The sequence below is a fragment of the Triturus cristatus genome, chromosome 8 (assembly GCF_964204655.1).
Source record: "Triturus cristatus chromosome 8, aTriCri1.1, whole genome shotgun sequence".
Lineage (NCBI taxonomy): Eukaryota > Metazoa > Chordata > Amphibia > Caudata > Salamandridae > Triturus > Triturus cristatus.
In genome coordinates this window covers 337,340,507-337,359,306 of record NC_140591.1, presented here as the reverse complement: position 1 = coordinate 337,359,306, position 18,800 = coordinate 337,340,507, and the positions used below count along the sequence as shown (strand labels likewise).

General features: G+C 43.0%; 1 protein-coding gene across 1 annotated transcript in view; it reads right to left on the bottom strand.

The window, feature by feature from the left end:
- The window catches only part of MTUS2 (microtubule associated scaffold protein 2), a 1,510,781-nt gene that overhangs the window by 967,637 nt on the left and 524,344 nt on the right, over positions 1-18,800 (bottom strand). Inside the window, exon 4 of the mRNA XM_085621650.1 lies at positions 7,953-8,193. Coding sequence (XP_085477776.1) covers positions 7,953-8,193 — 241 coding nt within the window. The remainder of the gene's footprint in view (positions 1-7,952; positions 8,194-18,800) is intronic.

Sequence of the window (18,800 nt, the reverse complement as noted above, 5' to 3'; positions counted from 1 at the left end):
TCAATAGAAGTCAATGGAGAAAATACATTCTCCCGATAATGTTTCCAAAATCTTTCGATTACCTCTTTTTAAATATTGGCATATATGCAGAGTGTAAAGGAATCCAATTTATTTTTATGAAAGTCGCTGAGAGAAGCCTCAGAGACAATGGAAAGAGTAGAAAATTATTTTCAGTGGCCATTCAAAGACTGTTGACATCCTAGAACAATGTTTTCCAAAGTTGGACCTGGAGGGCCGGATCCATGCCAGATTTTTAAGATAACTACATTTATCTAAATGGGGATATGGTAAAAGTCTGGCATGGATCTGGCCCTCCAGGACTGGCTCTGGAGAACCCCATGCTAGAATATTTAGTATTGGGTGTCAAAAGGGCACATTAATGACTGTAAAAGGCGCAGAGAGTCCTCAGGCTCTCAGCAGCAAGGCATGAGAAAGGTGTTCGAAGATAAAATATGAAGGGGCAATGAGTCCAATGTCAGGATCTCCACTAACCGGGAAAGTGATGCCGCAAGTAGTGGCAATTGGGATTTCCTTCTGCCACTCAGGTGTCAGCAGGGGGAACACTTTCCTGAAACCCGCTGTATGTCTATTCATGTATGTGGGGCTATCCGGCAGCAAGTAATATTGGAATTGGCAAAGCAGAACTAGCAGGGGCGACTCACCCGCTAAGGCGGAGGAGCGTCACCCCACTGCTCAGAGCAGAAAAAAATCAAATTATAATAACGTCTTTATTATCATTTTATTTTTCGTAGCTGCAGGGCTGGGTTAGGGTGGGGCGGGACTAATGGCATAGGTGGAGGAATGGTTTGCACACTCCCTAAGTGCACATGACTGTTTGGTCAGCCCTCTTGGGCCGACAAAACAGTCATGCGCACTTTGCATGTTCCCCACCAGGCAGCATTACACAGCCTGGTGAGGAACATGCAAAGCCTCCCTGTCTAAGCACCGAACCACGGTGCTCAGACCAATCGCAACACTGCATTGTAGCGTTTATATTGACTCAGTGGAGACCCGGAGACCCCCTGCCCCTCCACCACTGTCCCTGCCGGCCGCTACAGAGAACTAGGTAGGCCTCAGGCTGACTTTGAAAACTTTGTACCTTTTGCTGAACATCAAAATTCTGAGAATTTTTCTGGCCATGTGAATGTAAATACAACTAAAAACAGCTTTAAGTATGCTAAGTTTACATGCCCATAATATTGTGTGACTTGGGCCTTTGGTGGTCTAATTCCAGACCACTTTCCTCCAGAAAGCCTAGAATTCATGATCCTGGCCTGTTCATCCAAACAAATGTAGCAAAAAAAACCAATGTCACATCACTCATTTTAATTTAGACATGACATGCGTGGGGAGTAATGTTTTGGAAGGGATAAGGCTTCAAACAGACTTGCATATCAGCATAAGAGGTGCCCGTTAGGCACTTTCCCTGCCTGATATTCTTGCATTCAATCTGCTTTATTTGAGCTCAGATGGCAGACAACTCCCTGGTTGCCTGCATGACAGAGAGTCTCCCTGAAGACATTCTTGACATTGCACCGGTGATGCTCATGTATTCCTGGCGAGGAGTCAGACACAGAGAGCCTTGTCTATTTTCAAGCAGAGTTTGCTGACATTGTCTCATTTCACCAGTAATTACTGGGACGCTGCAGGATCTCCCTGCATCTCCACTGAGCCCCGAGAGCCAGCAGATATCTATCTGTTTATTCATTTCTCTTTCCGCTGGAGAGCTCAAGGATGTCTCCCATGCTTCGATGAGTCCAATTGAAGGAGAAAGGAAAACAGTACATAGCGGGGAAGGTCTGCAGATCTGATTGGACGCTTCTCCCATGTCCAATATTATAGGAAATGCCAATTAGGACATTATTATACTGTGAATATCTACTTGTCGGTGCAGAAACCGATGCTGCTTGAAAATGGAAGGGTAGGCTGAATTCTCGATGAAATGCAGTCCCAGTGACTCATTGGTGTGACATTAATGTAGAGCAATCCTTATCGACCACTATCAACAATGTATTTTCTTGTAAATGCTACCAAAGAGACAACAGTGGACATTAAACACACATACATAAATCTAAAGCAAATGACATAAAATAATTTGTCACAAATAGAAAAGTATCTCGAAGAAATAGTGTAGTAGAAGAACCAAACACTCTGGCCCCAGTTTCGAGGGCCCCACATAAGGTTGAAGTATATACCGCACCTTCTAAATACTGACGGAGCAGGGTGGGGTAAATACCTCCTATTCTGAGTTTTCAATCAGAAATGAGCAGTGCTTAATTTGAGCCGGTGGTTTTGGGTGCTCAGCATTGGCATTTAATTGTAAACACTGGCAATTATGACAGTCTGCCATATGGTGGCGCTGTTAGTCTACTTTAGGGACGAGCGCAACAGTTGTTGATTAATTCAATACACATAAAAAATTACTAATACCTGGCGCCGGTGCCATTCTTTTGGACTGGATAGCCTGAATTGCCACACTTGTAGGAGTGTGATGGTTAGTGGTTGTACTGGTACTGCTATTGGCAGCACTGGCAAAGGTTGGTGAACAATGTAGAGAACTCCTGAGGAAGGCCCATGCGCTTATGTTTTATGAATTTATTTGCAACTTTAACACTGTAAATGAGATACAACATGTGGAATTGGGTACCTCCCGCACACAATTCCACTGGTCTCTGGAATTTTCAGGTATGTTTCACCTACTGAAATTTAGATGTACGAAAAGATGCAGTTTTTGAAATTTCGTGCACCTGGTAATTGCCACATTTAAGAGAACACCACAGGGCTGAGAATTCCAATCCCCGTGTAAACAGGAGTGCACAGAGATCCGAATTGTCTTTACTTTCTTAATGGAAGACTGTGAAGCTGAGTTCGCTTCAGTTCAGTAAGTAACACACTCTACTCATGCAGTGTGCAGTAGGAGGCCTTTTATCTGAGCAGAAGTGCCTGCTTTGTGTCACAGCTTTATAATGCACCAGGGTAGACAGGGATACCAAAGCAGCACGCCCAACCTGAACCTGACAAGAAACTCCATGACGGTTGTGTGCTCAGATCGCCAAGTTTACCTTCACATCTGAGAATCTCAAGTCTGTATCTGGAGTTTCCTAGTAAGGCACAAGGGAAATGGTGCCCATCGTTCCAGAGTTCCTTGGGATGCCAGAATTTGACCCTCGTGCCTCATTTCGGCCTTCTGGCAGCCCCGGGTCTCTTTTCTCTCTCTTTCCGCACTAGTTAGTTTACTGTCCAGTGCATTCTGCTTGATTCACTCCTGTGGCCGCAGTTTTCCCACTCCAGCCTGTGGTGGGTCTGTCTAACTGGTCTGTGGCTTCTCTATCCCACACTTGATGTGCTGTTAGAGCCACCTGTAAGATGAGGCTGATGCCTCTGCCATGCTCCAGGCCTCTTCTCATGGGTTGTGGAGTCTGCTCTGCTGAATGCTGTACTGACAGAGGTTCTTTTGTCCAACCCGTGGAATACTCACTCATCTGTTTTCTCCTCATCACTGGCAGAAGCAGCCTCGTGCCCATACTGCTAGTACCAAGTTCTTGCAACCAGCTCTTTCTCGCACGTCTCCGTTGAAAGTTTCTGCCACAGATCCGAGTTCAAATCTTAGGTCTCTTGCATTGTCTACAACTCATCTTGCTCTTTTTTGGCACCATTGTGAGGTTGATCTTTCTAATCTTGCACAATATTCTCCATTTGCTTCCAGGGATGGCCCAGGCTTCTTCACTCTTTCGGCGACATCTTCCCAGTCTAAGTTCCAAGGACCAGACACTAATCTCTGACACTTAAGCAGCGGAAGCTAGAGTCCTAGTTTTTCCGCAGTATTGGTGCATCTGGGTTACAATACCGGATGCTCTACTCCATAGTCTCATTAACATTTTCTGTGTCCTGGTTACATTGAGTATCAGGAATCCTTTGTACTGTGCACATATTGCCACTCTCCATGTCTTATCATTGATATTGCTGCCCAGGGGATGTCCCATACCTGCCTTTGTGTACATCTTGATGTCCTTTTCTAAGGGTAACCAGACCCTGCACTATGTAAGACCTTGACCCACAAAACATGGCATGTGGGAAAACCATTACTGGAAATGGCTCATCAGTACTTACTGAAAGTGCGGGGTTTGGTAGTTACAGGGGTGTGGGTCCAGCCAGATCTGGATTACTTATATACCCAAAAAGAGGGTCTTCATGAGTTGTACCAGAGACTGAGAAATCCTGGTTACCATGCCTGCCTTTTTATGATATTGCCCCAGCTGTTAAAAAGGTTTCTAGGCACCTTTCTTTATAACTGGCTCATTTATTTTTCTTATTCACTTCACGACCATACTGGAAGAGAGATGGTCCCTCCTCTGGGTAGAATGCGATTCATAATCCTACATCTCATCGGAGGAACCTTCAAATATTTGTTTTTGTATCTCAATAGTACCTTGACGGTGTCCCAGAGTTAGTTGTATTAATGAACATATGGAAAGTATAAACTTAATTGGATTTATTTAGTTGTGCAAAGATTTGCTTTGCAAACATATTTTCAGAATGTAGATAGAACCACACTAGGGTAACTCAAACTGAGTAAAATTACTGGTAAAAATAGATTTTTTACAAATGAAAATTGACAATCCGAGCTAGGGGAAATATTGGAAACGATGCATAGTAGAATTGAACGAACAGGAATTATGCTAGGGCAAATGTTCATGATTTTACAAATGTGTCTTAATTAAGCGATGGGACAGTCAAACTACCCCATAACTTTGTGGTGTCATTATCAGAGGAAGACTGCAATTTATAATTATCAGTCTTGCTCATGGATCATCCCACAGAGTCATTCTTGCCATGTTGTCAACTTAAGGAAAAAATACAATTAAACCAGCACAATGGCATCTAAATCAGCCACAGATCTCCTCTTGAAAACTCCTCACTTATGGCCATTTTTAACTGGAGTATGATCCCCCTCTGGTTAGAGTCAGCGGCGTAGCTATCAGTGGTGCAACAGTGGTGCAATAGGTAGCGGCAATAGAGCCCCAGGCCTAAGAGTCCCCAGAGAACGCTAATTATGGCTGTATTTAACTACATGAACAGCTGTCAGGGGGCGTTTTCTTTGCTTACACTAGGGTCCATGGCACACGTGCTACGCCACTGACTGGAGCCCAACCGCTGAATAGAAGTCCAGACATTTGACCTTCTCCTGACTTTTTGCAAACTCCTAAACATGTCACCTTTTCTGTAGAGCCGGCAAATGTCTCTGTTACCATTATCTCATCTTCACCCTTTCATCTTGCTAGTCTACTCTTAAAATATCCTCCCAGAGGCAAACCTCAAATAAATAACTCATGATATGTAAACTCATGACATGGACAAGGAGGCAAGGATAGACAACGGTCTGAAGGGCTCACCCTCGAAGGAGGTCTATCTTATGCAGTAGACACTGAATCACTAAACAAGTGTTGATGATTTCCTCGCATACTTCCTCGTCACAAACTGATCCAATCCCAGCCAGAAGGAAAGTTCTCAAGCAATGAGCGTTTCAATCTATAATGCTGCATCACTTTGACCACCAATGCACAAACTGTGGCACCAGATGATAATAGAAGGGAAGAGAATTTTAAACACACACAGTTCCCGCACTTCAGTCCATCATATACTTTTAAATAGATACGACTATAGAAAGGAGAATTTGACAACTCAGTAATTATTGCACTCAGTGTATGCTTCTCTTTCTTCATTGCAAAGTGTTCTGAAGGTAAGACGTCTTTACAGAGAGTCATTTTGTTATCACCATTAAGTATATGTTCTTATAATGCATTAACATGTCATGCATCATTTCCCAAGGAAAAGCGTTGCCTCTTGTACATCAGGCGTCTGATCCATTATGTCCTGTGTTTTTGACTGGCAAATCAATTACCCAGAATTTTAAAAATGAAAATGTGTATGCTCATTGGAATTCGACTGGGATCCCGCGGTGAATAACAAGGATTCTTTGGTAATCAGTATATGTTTTTTACAGGAAGTGGTTAAGGGCAGAGTCTTGTGGTTTGGGCTTTGGTTGGGGTGTGCTTTTTTACATCCATTATTTTGTTTTAATGACTTATTGTATTTGAACCTCAAATGTGATTTCCCTTTTGAGTTTGGTGAATTGATTTATTTGACTGAATAATCATAAATAATTTGCTTGTCGCCAATTTTGCCCAAGAGCAATTTATCCATGGACAATTGGCAGTGTTAAAAAGATAAATAAAAAAAATAAGATGAGTGCAATGGTTCACTTATGAAAACACTGGCCATGGTGATGAAAACTCTGCACTTTGGCATCATTTCAATGGGTTCTTCGAGAATCAGATGTGTGGAGGATTTCCTCCGCAACATAAGGTTTAGCATCTGGCCCACACAAGGCATCCAGACTCCACCTGGCTCAAACCCTGTGGCCTAAAGCCAGAAAGGAGAGTTCTGCACCATCTCAGCTCGCTGTTCTGGAGTGTACCCTGCTAGTGATTTCAGATACAAACAGCAGCATCCCTGATGCTACTTATAGGGCGCACCCAACCTACAAGTCACTGCCCCCCTACTGCAAAGACTCGCAGGGGAGAGACAACTTTAATTGTGGTTTAACCAAGGCATAGCCCTTTATCTTTATTAAAACGTAGCTTCAGTGAGAAAAGACATAAGAACCATAGTTTCACAAACATTATAGTTATGAAAATTCTAGGTCATAAGATCAGCACAAAAACAGAGTAAAGATTGACCAAGTAATATAATTGTGGATAGTGCCAGAAGACCCCTATTCCCTATCGATTTCTGGGGATTATTGACAAGCATCCCTTAGTGGCAACCCGCACTTACACCCCGTCTCTCAGAGGGATGGTCAGTAACCGCTGTTCCATCCCACTCAGGGCACCGCATAACGCTCCACCCCTGCCGGGGTACCTGTCTCCAGGCGAATACCCCCAAAATGTTCAGTTCCAGGCATCCCTGGGGTTGATCAGAAAGGTCCAGGACCACCAGCAGGTCCGTCCCCCTTCTCGCTTGCCCAGTGCACACACACAATAACAAAAGCAAATCTCCCAGAAAGTTCAACTCCAGGCATCTTGCCCACAACTCTTGGCATCTCGCCCAAAATGTTCAACTCCAGGCATCCAGGGGTAGGGCAAAAAAGTCCAGGACCACCAGCAGGTCAGTACCCCTCTTGCCCAGTGCCCACACAAATCAACACCCTTCCAAGGCGTAAGTACAGTGACTCAGTCCAAATTATTTTGCTATTCCCCTTTTTCTGCTGCTTGAAATTCAGCCAATTCCGCCTTACTCCAGGGGTGGGTGGGTTGCAATGCGGTGTGCTGGAGCACAGTGGAAAGGAAAAGAGGCCGTTCTCTTGCCTCACGACGCCTTAAATATCCTGTCCCAGGCACCTCCTGATGACGTCATGACCTGCCTTTGGAGGCAGAACAAACAACGGACTCCCACCTTGGCTCGCTCCATTTTGTGGAACGATTAATGGCGCCCCTCAGTATTTGCCTGGGGCGCCAGGGCATTCTGTGCTTCGGTGAATCCCCAGATTTTTTCCAACTCCCTTCTTGGTTTTTAGAACTTGAACAAAGCCCCAGACAAGCAAAAGATTTCATTGCGTTTGCTCTTTTTCGATAAAGAGTGAAAATAAGCCTGTTTGTTAGAAGCTTAGAAATACATTGGCATTAGTTTGTGTGTGGATGTGGGAGGAAATGAAAGATCTGGATGACCAGTTCCCAAAAAGTAAAGGAGGGTAACAGCGACCTTCTCGGTGCAAGAGACTCTGGGCAGTAATCAAAGAGTCAGATTTACTTTTTCAGTGGAGATCAAGATGTCCTCTCAGACACAGCACACACAGAATGAGCCTGATGGCCGTGGAGTGGCAGCTGACGAGTTATTAATATGATATTTTAGGCAATAAGCAATTCCAAATGAGAGAGGAAAAAGCAATTTACCTGAAGTATCTGGATTGAATAGGTTTTCCGTGCTGGCCACTTGTCCTTGCTGATGGAGAGTGCTGCTCGGAGCCCTCTGGCTGGCAATCAGAATCCTGCTCTTTGCAGATGGCAACCTGGAAACAGCACCCAGGCCCAGCTGAGGTTTCAGTATCATAGCCGGCCGATAAAAGCCGGATGTGACGTCATAATGCGAGTACGGTGGGGAGCAGAAGTCCTCTTTTCCAGACCGTTCAGCCACCTATGCAAGAAAAATATTTAAAAAATGCATTCAATACAAGTTAAAAATGAATACAACAGATAGATTCCGCCTGGTCGGTTTCAAACAGGTATAACAAGTATTGTAATGTTCTGCCAATACAGAAAAAAATAGGAAAATCAACTAAACCGGTTATTTTTCTCCTTTTCTGTACATACTACAAAAATTAAAACATAGAAACACTTTAAACTGTGTTCTACAGCTGCCTTAATGATCCAATGCTGATAATTAAAATAAACAAAACCAGAAAGGCCATGTGAAAATGAATACAGAGATTTCATATACAGTTCTCAGTTATTATCATGTCCAGTTCTTTGCAGAATCAGGAACTGATGGCCGGAATCTTTCCCTAGGGAAGGAGGCAACCCTAAACAATAGATTCCTTCCTAAGTACTGACTTCCCGTAAGCAGCCTATCCTAAAGTGGACCTCGTATGTGATTTATCTTAATCTTAACTTTAAGATAGGTCCCCAAAGGTACTGATTTAATTTTTGTAATTAGGGTGTTCGGTAGAGTAGCCGTATGCCATCCTCTGGCCACTTTTAAGACCTTCCTCTGTTAGTGGTCTCAAGGATACGACTTGCAGTGTGAGGGGTAAGGGGTAAGATAGAGTCAAGAACACGGCCCCTTGAGGCCAGGAATGGGACAATATCACTGGTGATGAAGGATGCTTGTCCTGTTAATGGGTGGGGTTGTTTTGATAGATAAATAACAGTTAAAGAAGGCTAACCCAAAGAGTTCTGTTTTCAGGTTCGCCTTTTCTTTCATAAAAATGGTACATACTGATGTATACGCACTGACGTACCTTATGCACTATCCTAATCTATAACAGAACATTCAATCATTATAATAATAATACTTCGTCTTGTAAAGTGCATAGCTTGTTCTTGCGAAGTGTCCCTGTACTGGGTTACCGATTTCTGAGAGAAAAGGTGTTGCCCTTACAACTGGATCGGTCTTAACCAGACCCGAAGAGCCAAGATTTCATTTTTTTTCTGAAAAGAGTTTCAGAGGGATCTAGCTGGATTCCAGCCAGGAGAGAGTTCCAGATTGTTGGTGCATGGTGACTGAAGGCGCTACCTCCAATTCTAGCTCTTTTACATTTAGGAATGAAGACCTGTTTTTTTTCGGCCGATCATAAGTTCCTCGTTGGAACATAAGGGGGATTCATTGACTTCAGGTAAACGGGGCATTGAGAAGCGAGAGCCTTGTAGCAATAGCAGAGAGCTTAGAACATAACTCTCTGCTTCACTGGCAACCACTGCAGGTTCCTCACAGCAGTACTGATGGAGGCACGCTTAGGAAGTCTGAGCCATGCACGAGCAGCTGCGTTCTGGACCCGCTGAAGCCTGTTCAAACGGGACTGAGATACGCCCATGTAGAGGACATTACAGTAATCCAGCCTGGATATGACCAATATCTGGATTACAGTTTTCTGGGGCAGATTCAGGTAAGAAATTAAGAATTTTCTTCAGTGATCTCAGCATCACAAAACATTTCCCTGCAAGGGCATTAATCTGGGCATCAAATTATATTATTATCGCAATATACTACGAGTGTGATTATGCAGAAAATAATGGAATGGAACTGTGGCTTTTCATAATTGTAGTTTGATCATTAATGCATCACATATGCTATACCACTTGAAACCAACTAACAGCCCAACATATAATAGATTTTAGTTTACCCATTTTTTACCCCAAGCTATATTTTGGTAAAAAAGAATTCAAGCTGGATAGCCATGTCATAATCGTATGTTCAAGAGAGCAGCTTTCACACACCCGTCATTTTATGACATCTAGAACATCTCAAGATGTCTCTAATGACAGCCTCGTACACAACCATCATACACAAAAAAGAGTATGCTAATCTTAGATTTTCAGAAGAAACACGAGCTTAAAAATAATGGTCAGGTGTACAGATGGTGGTTGTGTTCCCCACCATCAGTTGCAAATGCATCACCAGAACAAAGACAATCTGGAAATGCACCACATGCACGGTACCTTTGCTGCCATGTCTGGTGATCTCCTTCCCGCTTAAAGGGTCATTCCTTGTGGCCCTACTCAGCCTTTTCCATGATATCCAATCGTTTGTAGGAGGCCTGAACATCTAGGTTGATGACGTTAGGATATGTAAGAGTTTTGAACATTGACAACCAATGTTGTCCTCTGTTGGCGTTCTTATAAACTCAAAAAAAATGAAGCTTTCTTTCAAGAAATGTGTTTCTCTTTCTCAGACTGATCATCTGAACCTCCCTTTTAACCAAAATGAGGATTTTGTCTCTATTCTTCTATTCTTGTCTCCTCCTCTCAGTGGCACTAGGTTAAGTAATTTGACATTAACACAGATATTTTCACTCAAGCATCATCCGTTTTTGAAATGCACAACAGCAGAACACTGAGTAGTAATAGTTTGAGAGGCAGAAACCTGGACACACTGTAAGCATACAAGACTTCATGTCACAGGCAGAGACATTCACAAAAGCAGGCACTGCCCATCACTAAAGAACAGTACCGACAATGCTGCATCTATGATGCTCGCAAATCCTCCAATGAGAATATGTTGCTTGTGCAGGAATAGGTCCATTGCCTACACACAAAGGAACACCAAGATTAAAAAATGTACTGTTTTGTTTTATTCAAAGCACCTCAAGACCAAATGCAGAAGGGACTATTGTGAAATCAGAAACTTTCATTTTCGGCACATTTCTGCATGTTTCTATGCTGTTGCATTAGTCAAATTCATTAGAATGTTCAATCAGTGGGCTTGCTATTGCTAATGTTGCTTGTTTTCACTTCGGAGCTGTACAGACCTCCCATTTTCAGTTTCATCCATTGTGGGCTTCTTGCCTCACCATTGGATGCGTGCCCCATTCCTTTCTTTCATCCTACTAGGGTTTGCTGCGACCTTCTACTTTGATTTCCTTTCAAGGGTACTCATTTTGAAGAATTGGTTAGTAAGGGGGGATAGCAAGGTCAGCACTGATGAGAGGTGGATGACAGTGAGTTGTTAGAGAGGGTTTGGGTCCTGTAATTGATAGTACAACGGATCCCCCAGTGTTAAGGGCCTGTCTTGAATGTGAAGTTCAGTTGTGGTCCTGGAATAAAAGGTAGGTGTAGACAATCTTTACTGGCAGCAGTGCAGGCTATAGAGGGTAATCAGGCCCCCATTTAAAAAGCTTCCACCATGGGAGTGGCATGAGTGACTGAAGAGGGAGAACCTTACTGATCAAGATGCCACCCTTACAGAACTTTTAAGGAAGGGTCTTCAGGGTATCTTATGCCGGGGGTGGACTGAAGGAGCCAGAGAGGGAACTAGGGCAGCAGTCAGAGTCTAGGCCGTACTACACTTCCATATGCATCCCTTTAAGAAAGGGCTGTCTGATTAAAGCTCAAACATGCCGTTATCACTTCGCTCATGAAAAACCCTATGACTGACACTGTCTAAAAGCACTCCTGTTTTTGGTCTCCCTGGTGGTATCAAGGTCCAGGAAACCATGATGAGGCACCACTCTCACTGCTTCAGGAACAGGACCTGCAGTCTTGGGATTATTGGTGGGGTAAATGCATTAGCATGCTGGGAGTCTCCTTCCCCTTCAGCCTTGCCATTGACACCACAGACCAAGAGATTCTATCCGTGAAGCTTTAGGTAGCTCCCACATTCCTATATGAAAAACTGTCAGCTTTAACTGTTGATAGACAAAATATGGTGCCTCCTTGGGGATGTAAACCTATAGTTTGACTCCTTAAACAGTTGAACAAATTTCAGAAATAACATGGCACCCTAAATTTTGAATTGCTAAACAGATCTCACTCACATTGCCATTTTTGCCTCAGCTGATCTGATTACAGTGCACACAACAATCCATCTAATTTCGTCTGACTTCATTGAAATTTCATGTTACACAACATTACCAAAACCCATTGGTAGCTATAAACGCGTAGTGAAGATCAGTAGACATAACTTGAATCTCTTCATCCCAGAATAAATGGATGCAGAATTAATACCTCTATCAGCCCAACAGGGCACAGGACCACAGATCCAAACCCAAACATTCCGCTTCGCCATTTCAAATTTCCATTCCTTGATGCCAGTGATGAAAGAAACCAATTTGTGCACCCAAATCTGCAGACACGCTAAGAAAAATAATCCTTTGTTTTTGGGAGAGCCAAACAAAACTTAAACAAGAAGTTTGGAGAGCCAACGGAAAATGCAGAAGAGATTACTGCATCTGAGATAAAGAGGCATACCACTCTATAAGGCTCTCATAAAAGGCCAAAAGTTAAGCAGAGTAAATGTAACGGTATGAAAGTATTAGTAATATCACCAACCTTTCCAAAGGATTCTTTTTTGCATCGTATCTGAACCTCAAAACCCTGCGGCCATAAAATACGAAATACCCCATCAGAAGTTCTTTGTGTCAACATTACTCTTTTTTCTCAGAGAAAATTTGTAGCATCCAGGGCTCCATCAATAATGATCACATTTAAATTTGATTTGCAGATAGGAGCCCTGTAAATGTATTTGCACAAACTACACAAATGGAACTCTTGCAGACCATAATAATAGTCACTCTTTAAGTTCCGCAAATTATCCACTTCCAGCAGGCCATCTAAAGACACTCAATAACTTCTTTAGTCTTAATTCACATCCTCCTAGCCAACTTTAACAGGGCCTCAATGCATGCCATTTTTCAAATCTCTGGAAAGTAACCGTAGCGCAACTTCTGCTCTATGAGTCAATGACACGAACAATCCTAGACCCATCTCTTTGTTGCTTTATAGGGGAAAACTACAGGAAAAAGTAGACTTGCATCAGCTTCAGGACATTGCAGAACCTAATGATGCAATGGGCGGTCAACAAGCAGGCTTTCATCCTGATCAAAGCACCAAGCTGGTTGTCCTATCAGCCCTCAATGATCTTCACCAGCTTATTAATAAAGACAAACCTGGCATGCTATTCCTCTTAGAGTTGTTGTTGCATGTCTTACCATTGACACATGCTTCACGAGCCACGTGTTCCTATCCATAATGAAGCTTGAATGGGCATCGGGGACATCTCAGAAGGGGTTTTTAAAAACATAAAAAATCCAGAATTCCTTGCCATACATGCACATGTACCTTGATGCATTGGGTTGGATGCCAGTGCCCAAAATCATTGACAGAGCCAACAGCACAGCCTTTAAAAGAAGAGACCTAGTGGCTTTGCCAATGCATGTTTTTAATATTAGAGACTCATAATTTATGAATTTGCTGAATTAATCTCCAGTGCGTCTCAAACACTAGACAAAGGTACTAGCTTTTATCATGTCTGTTTTTGGAAAAGCTCAGATATAGCTGTCAACTAATTCATCATGTCACATTTATCTTGTACTGCTTTTAGCCATGAGCCGTTTTAAATGCAGTTTTTTTACAATATATAAACCATTTGATTTTCATCTGTGTGCATTCTCCAGGTAATTGAACCCAAACTTAGTAAGAAAGCTCAAGGGCCCCAATTGTTCAGTTTGTGGTTTACATCTTTACTTCCCAGTAAATACCTCTGTGATTTCAAAGCCTATTGCAAAAGTGTATGTGTGCGTGTGTCTATTTGGTCTGTCTAAACAGCCCAAAAACAGAAGAGCAGCAAACGAGTGTGATTGGTAACGTCACCATATCCATCATGTAAACTGGTCGTTAAATCCTACTTGCTATGAGGCCTTAAATGTATCACTACAGTTCCCAATCTCTTAAAAAAAACATGTAAAGTGGTGTTTAAATCATATGAAGCATCGACCAGTTTCACTGCCCTGAAGTGCCTAGCAATGCATAATTTTCTCTCAGTTCTCCTAATATTCCTTGGAGAAGCAATTGGCCCATCCCCTCTGTAAACTGATCTTCAATTATACCCTGCTTGTTCAAAGCGCCTATCCTCATTTACATAAATTACATTAACTGCCAATATATTGCTCATAAAAGCTTTGCTGATACCCCACACACATCTGTATGGAATGTGGTGCTACATACAAAATAACAGAATTTGCATGGAATGTGGTGCTACTTACAATAATAACCGTTGTACGTCAAGATAGTGAGGCCAAGAATATCGACCTGCACTTCTATGGACCTCAGTATATCATCAAGGGAAGCAGACATAGGGGATGTTTGTCCTGTCTGACTTAGGGTGGCCTTCACTCAACTTTCTTATTTTTTATTTTTTTTCTGTCTTATCCCCAAGGTCGTAAATTCTGCCCTGCTTCTCCCTTCCCAGCTCCTTAGTCCCATCCGTCATTATAGCCCTATAGCTGTCTCGCTTAAGCTGCAGGATGTGCATGTCATCTGGTGTACTGTCTTCCCCTAGGGCTTCTTCCAGCCGGAGGATTTCGTACTCCGCTTCCAAAATGTCTCTTGTTTTTTCTTTCCATACCCCAGGTATCTGGGAGAGGGCCTGTCCTCTTATCACAGTTTTGAATGCCTCCCATAATATCTGTGGGGAGTGAACCGATCCCTCGTTCTCCTGGAAATATAACTCCATTCCCTTATGTAGCTCTTTACGGACCAGAGGGTTACAGCGATACCAGGGGTTAATGGGTGCTATTCAACGCACTCTGGTTTGTCCAATCATTGTCTGAGGCCACACTGGGGAATGATCTGAGATGCCTCTTGCCCCATGCCTTATTTCTTGTATATGTGTTACCTGTGATGCTGGAACTAATAAGTAGTCAATTCTCGACAGGCTATTATGAGCTCTTGAGTGGGACGTGTGTTGGATACTTTCGGGATGATAGGTTCGCCACGTGTCTACCAGTCCCATTGTCTCTAAGATGTCTGGGAGCCAACGGATTGCTGGGCTCAATGCCCTGTGTGGATGTCAATCTAAAGTCCCGGAGCCCACTGAATTGAAATCTCCTCCCAGCAATGGAAGGCCATCTGGGACCGACAGTAACAAAGCACCTAAGTCTCGAAACGCCAGGCCCTGGAGACCAGGTGGCACATATACCGATATTAATGTTAGCAGCTATCCCTCCCACTGTCCCGTGAGACCAGCGTACATACCCCCTGTGTCTGTCCAGATTGAGTTAGTAGTCATTGGGTATTCGCTCAACTTTTTGCTTTCGTCCTCAATTTTTTCTGACTTCGTTTTGCTGGCCTTAGCACTTTGAGTACTTTAACACTGCTGACCAGTGCTAAAGTGCATGTGGTCTCTCCTCTAAACATGGTAATATTGTCTAATTCCTAATTGGCACATTTAATTTACTTATAAGTCCCTAGTTGTTATATTCCATTTGGTATCAATAGCTCGATTAATCTTCCCGATGGCCCCCAGCGCCTTGACATCTTCGGGTATTGTTCGCACTTTACAAATACTGGACATTTACATTTACACCATCTCACACCGAAGGTAACATAACATCACAAGAAGGGATTACATTAAAAGAGATCATGCAATACAATTGATCAGACCCCGATTGGAAGGGATGGTTGATTTGGCCCACAGACACCAATAGATGTCAGGAAAGATTCATGTTTAAAACCAAAGGGTTTAATATCCACAGGCCAGATCCATGCTATGTACAGAAGGAACATCCAGGGTAGTGACATCATACAGTGTTGGGAAGTTATGCCTCGATTGGCTAAAAACCTCAACACTGCCACAGGTGAAACAACACTTATCCTTACTTACAAAGGATGTGGATCTACGGGATTTTTTTTATTAGGTCCTAGAAAGCCACATCACAAACATTTCTATTATGCTGTCTACAATGAAATCTGGAAAGCATTCCAACAGGAGGCCGTGGAGAGATTACATGAAATAGATCGTACAAACCTAGAGAAAGCTCTGGCTGTGGTTGACAATGGTTTAACTACACTAACCCCCAGGATACATTCACTGGGCAACATTGTTTCTTCTGCAGTAGATATATTAGAACAGGATTTGTCAATATTACAAGACGGGCATTCACAATCGTGTTCTATTACATTGTTAAGCTGGACGCTACAATCTTTGCCCGCAGGCTATGTGCCTTGGTGTTTCATCAACAGTACATCTCTGTTTTTTTCATACAACCTAACAGAAAAACAGATAGAAATGGCACAAAGGAAAGTACAATGCTGCGTATTGAAAAACTGGATAGATTAACTTTTACAGTGGCAGAATCACCGTCCACAGAATGGTTAATCCATGGCCACATAACTCTACCCGTCACTACTTTTCAATTTCAATATTGCCTTGAACAAAAGAAGGCAGGCAGCTATGAAGAAATGGGTAGGGAATTCAGCAAGGAATCTTGGGAATTACCGTACAGATTTCGATGTTGGTGTGGGGATAGAGAAGTGTCTTTAAGCGGTACAAACTGTGAGAACACTAAGTGGATCACTCATATGTGAAGATATAATGCTACAAGGGGCCTGTAACAGTTCAGTAGCAAACTCATCCTGTCACTTGAGGGGTGCCCCAGCTGGCGTGATCACTCCAGTGTTCAGGCTACTTTTGAATGGGAGTTACTTGATGCTGAACGATCAAGGTTACTGTGGGATGCTTCCGGGCATCACATATCTGGTGACCGTCAGTTCCAGGGTTACTTGCTGTATGCAGATATTGTTTCCACCAACACATACAGTCAGGGAGGCGCCGTTATGGCCTCCGCTAAATGTCTCATTAATGCGGTTTGATGCTTTGAGCAGAATGAAAGCCATGATTTTACAGAAGTCTGTGCCCTTAACCTTGGCTCGAGAAACTTTTGCTCTCCAGATCGCAAGGTCTTCAGCAGAGATACAGGCGCTCATACATAAGAACTGCCCCTTCCATTTAGCAGAAATGGTAAATCGTATCTTTAACATGTCTGATACGACAGGCATCATCCACCTATGTAAGACTATAGGTTCTGGACTATTAAGCACCTTTCAGACGGTCCTTGGAGTTATACCAAACTTTATAAACTCTGTATTTGGAAGGATTTTTGGAGGACTGCCACTGATCCTGTTTCTAATAGCAGGTATCCTGATTGATATTTTTCTGCTGCGCAATAGACGTCCCAGCCACCAAGGAGATGGAAACAGTACTCCTTGAGAGAAAATACCGTGATTGCATGGTACAACATCTAGACACACCTCGCCTGAGAGGACTAAGTGCGTCTTGGTTCCTGTCATTTAGACCAGTGTGGATGGACTGCATCTTACCCGTCCTCCGATGCCTGTTTTGCGGAGAAGAATGCGTGTTGGATCTCTGACACTCCCATCATGTGCGCAACCGGACGTTGATGCTTTACTGGACCCGATAACGGCCCATGTTCTGCAGTGTCCCAGGCGTATTCCACTGTTGATGGCAGCATTCCTAGAGCCACATCAGGTAGTATTGGCTCCTGTTGGTATGGACATCGGCTCCTCCTCTGACACCCAGGCCTTGGATGGCACACAGGCTGCCCCAGCATTGGCTGTGGACAGTACGAAAGATCATCTGTGCTCAATTGACAATCTGTGAGGTGTAACAGGGACCGTCATCTGCAGAGGCAGGCAACGATAATGTTGCGTCTACCAGCCAGGACACAAACATTTGATTCATTTGGCTCATCGTGTGCTGGGAGAAAATCGACTTTAAAAAAACAAAAAAAACTAAAATTGGGAATCCAAAACAAAATTGACATTCTTTTTGGGCATGCATGGCTTTCAAATGCTTGTAGTAGTTCGAACTATACCTACGAACACATTAGAGCTATGGCTTGAGTGACAATTTTCTATTTAAACTTTGTAAAGATTTTTTTATAGCTTTTAATAATTTTTAAGTGAAAACTAATGTTTTTATAGCTATTAGCGTACCAGTATCTAGTCAACCTAGTGGTACGTTTAGAATTTAACTATGTCGTCCATTCGGAAGAGGAGTGGGTGTTATATTCCATATAGGTATCCTGATATAGGCCCAAGTAACTTCATAAACCTTCACCTATATTCTTCACTACATTACACTTATAACGGTTTACAGGGACTGACCTTTTACCTAGATACCAAACTGAATGCGGGTTTTGCCTAGTTCGAAATCTCATACATTACGCATGAGGATTCTTGGAAGCACAGCAGGACTACCATCTCCTGTATAATATCTATATAAGGTTCATGCCCGACGTCATCTTAGGCCGAAACAGTAATACAGCGAGGTAGGACCCCTGGGGAGAGCTTTGGGTATATATACATCACATCTTGCTAAGATAGACAGAGGAGACTATGACTTCCCAGCCGACACACTGACCAGAGATGCTGAGGTTCCTGCATGCAGATACTCCAACTCGCAGTGGTCTAACATCCCTTGCGGGGTGTCCAACCCAAGACCAAGACAGGGTCCCACAGTCTCTCACTTCAGGTAATGGGGTTGACTTTATCCTAGAGGGATTCTTGGCGTAACACCTACACATATGCAAGGTACACGTGGGTACATCTAGTTAGAGAGGCATCGTAGGAGTACGCATCTTTTTATTATCATGTATTTTATAAACTTGTATGTATTCATGATTTCTGCAAGATGGTAGAGCTTTACCATCCATTTACTTTCATAGTGCTTCTAATCCTATATATCTGCTACTGTCTAACGGTTGTTGCAGCTCATCTATTTTACACCAG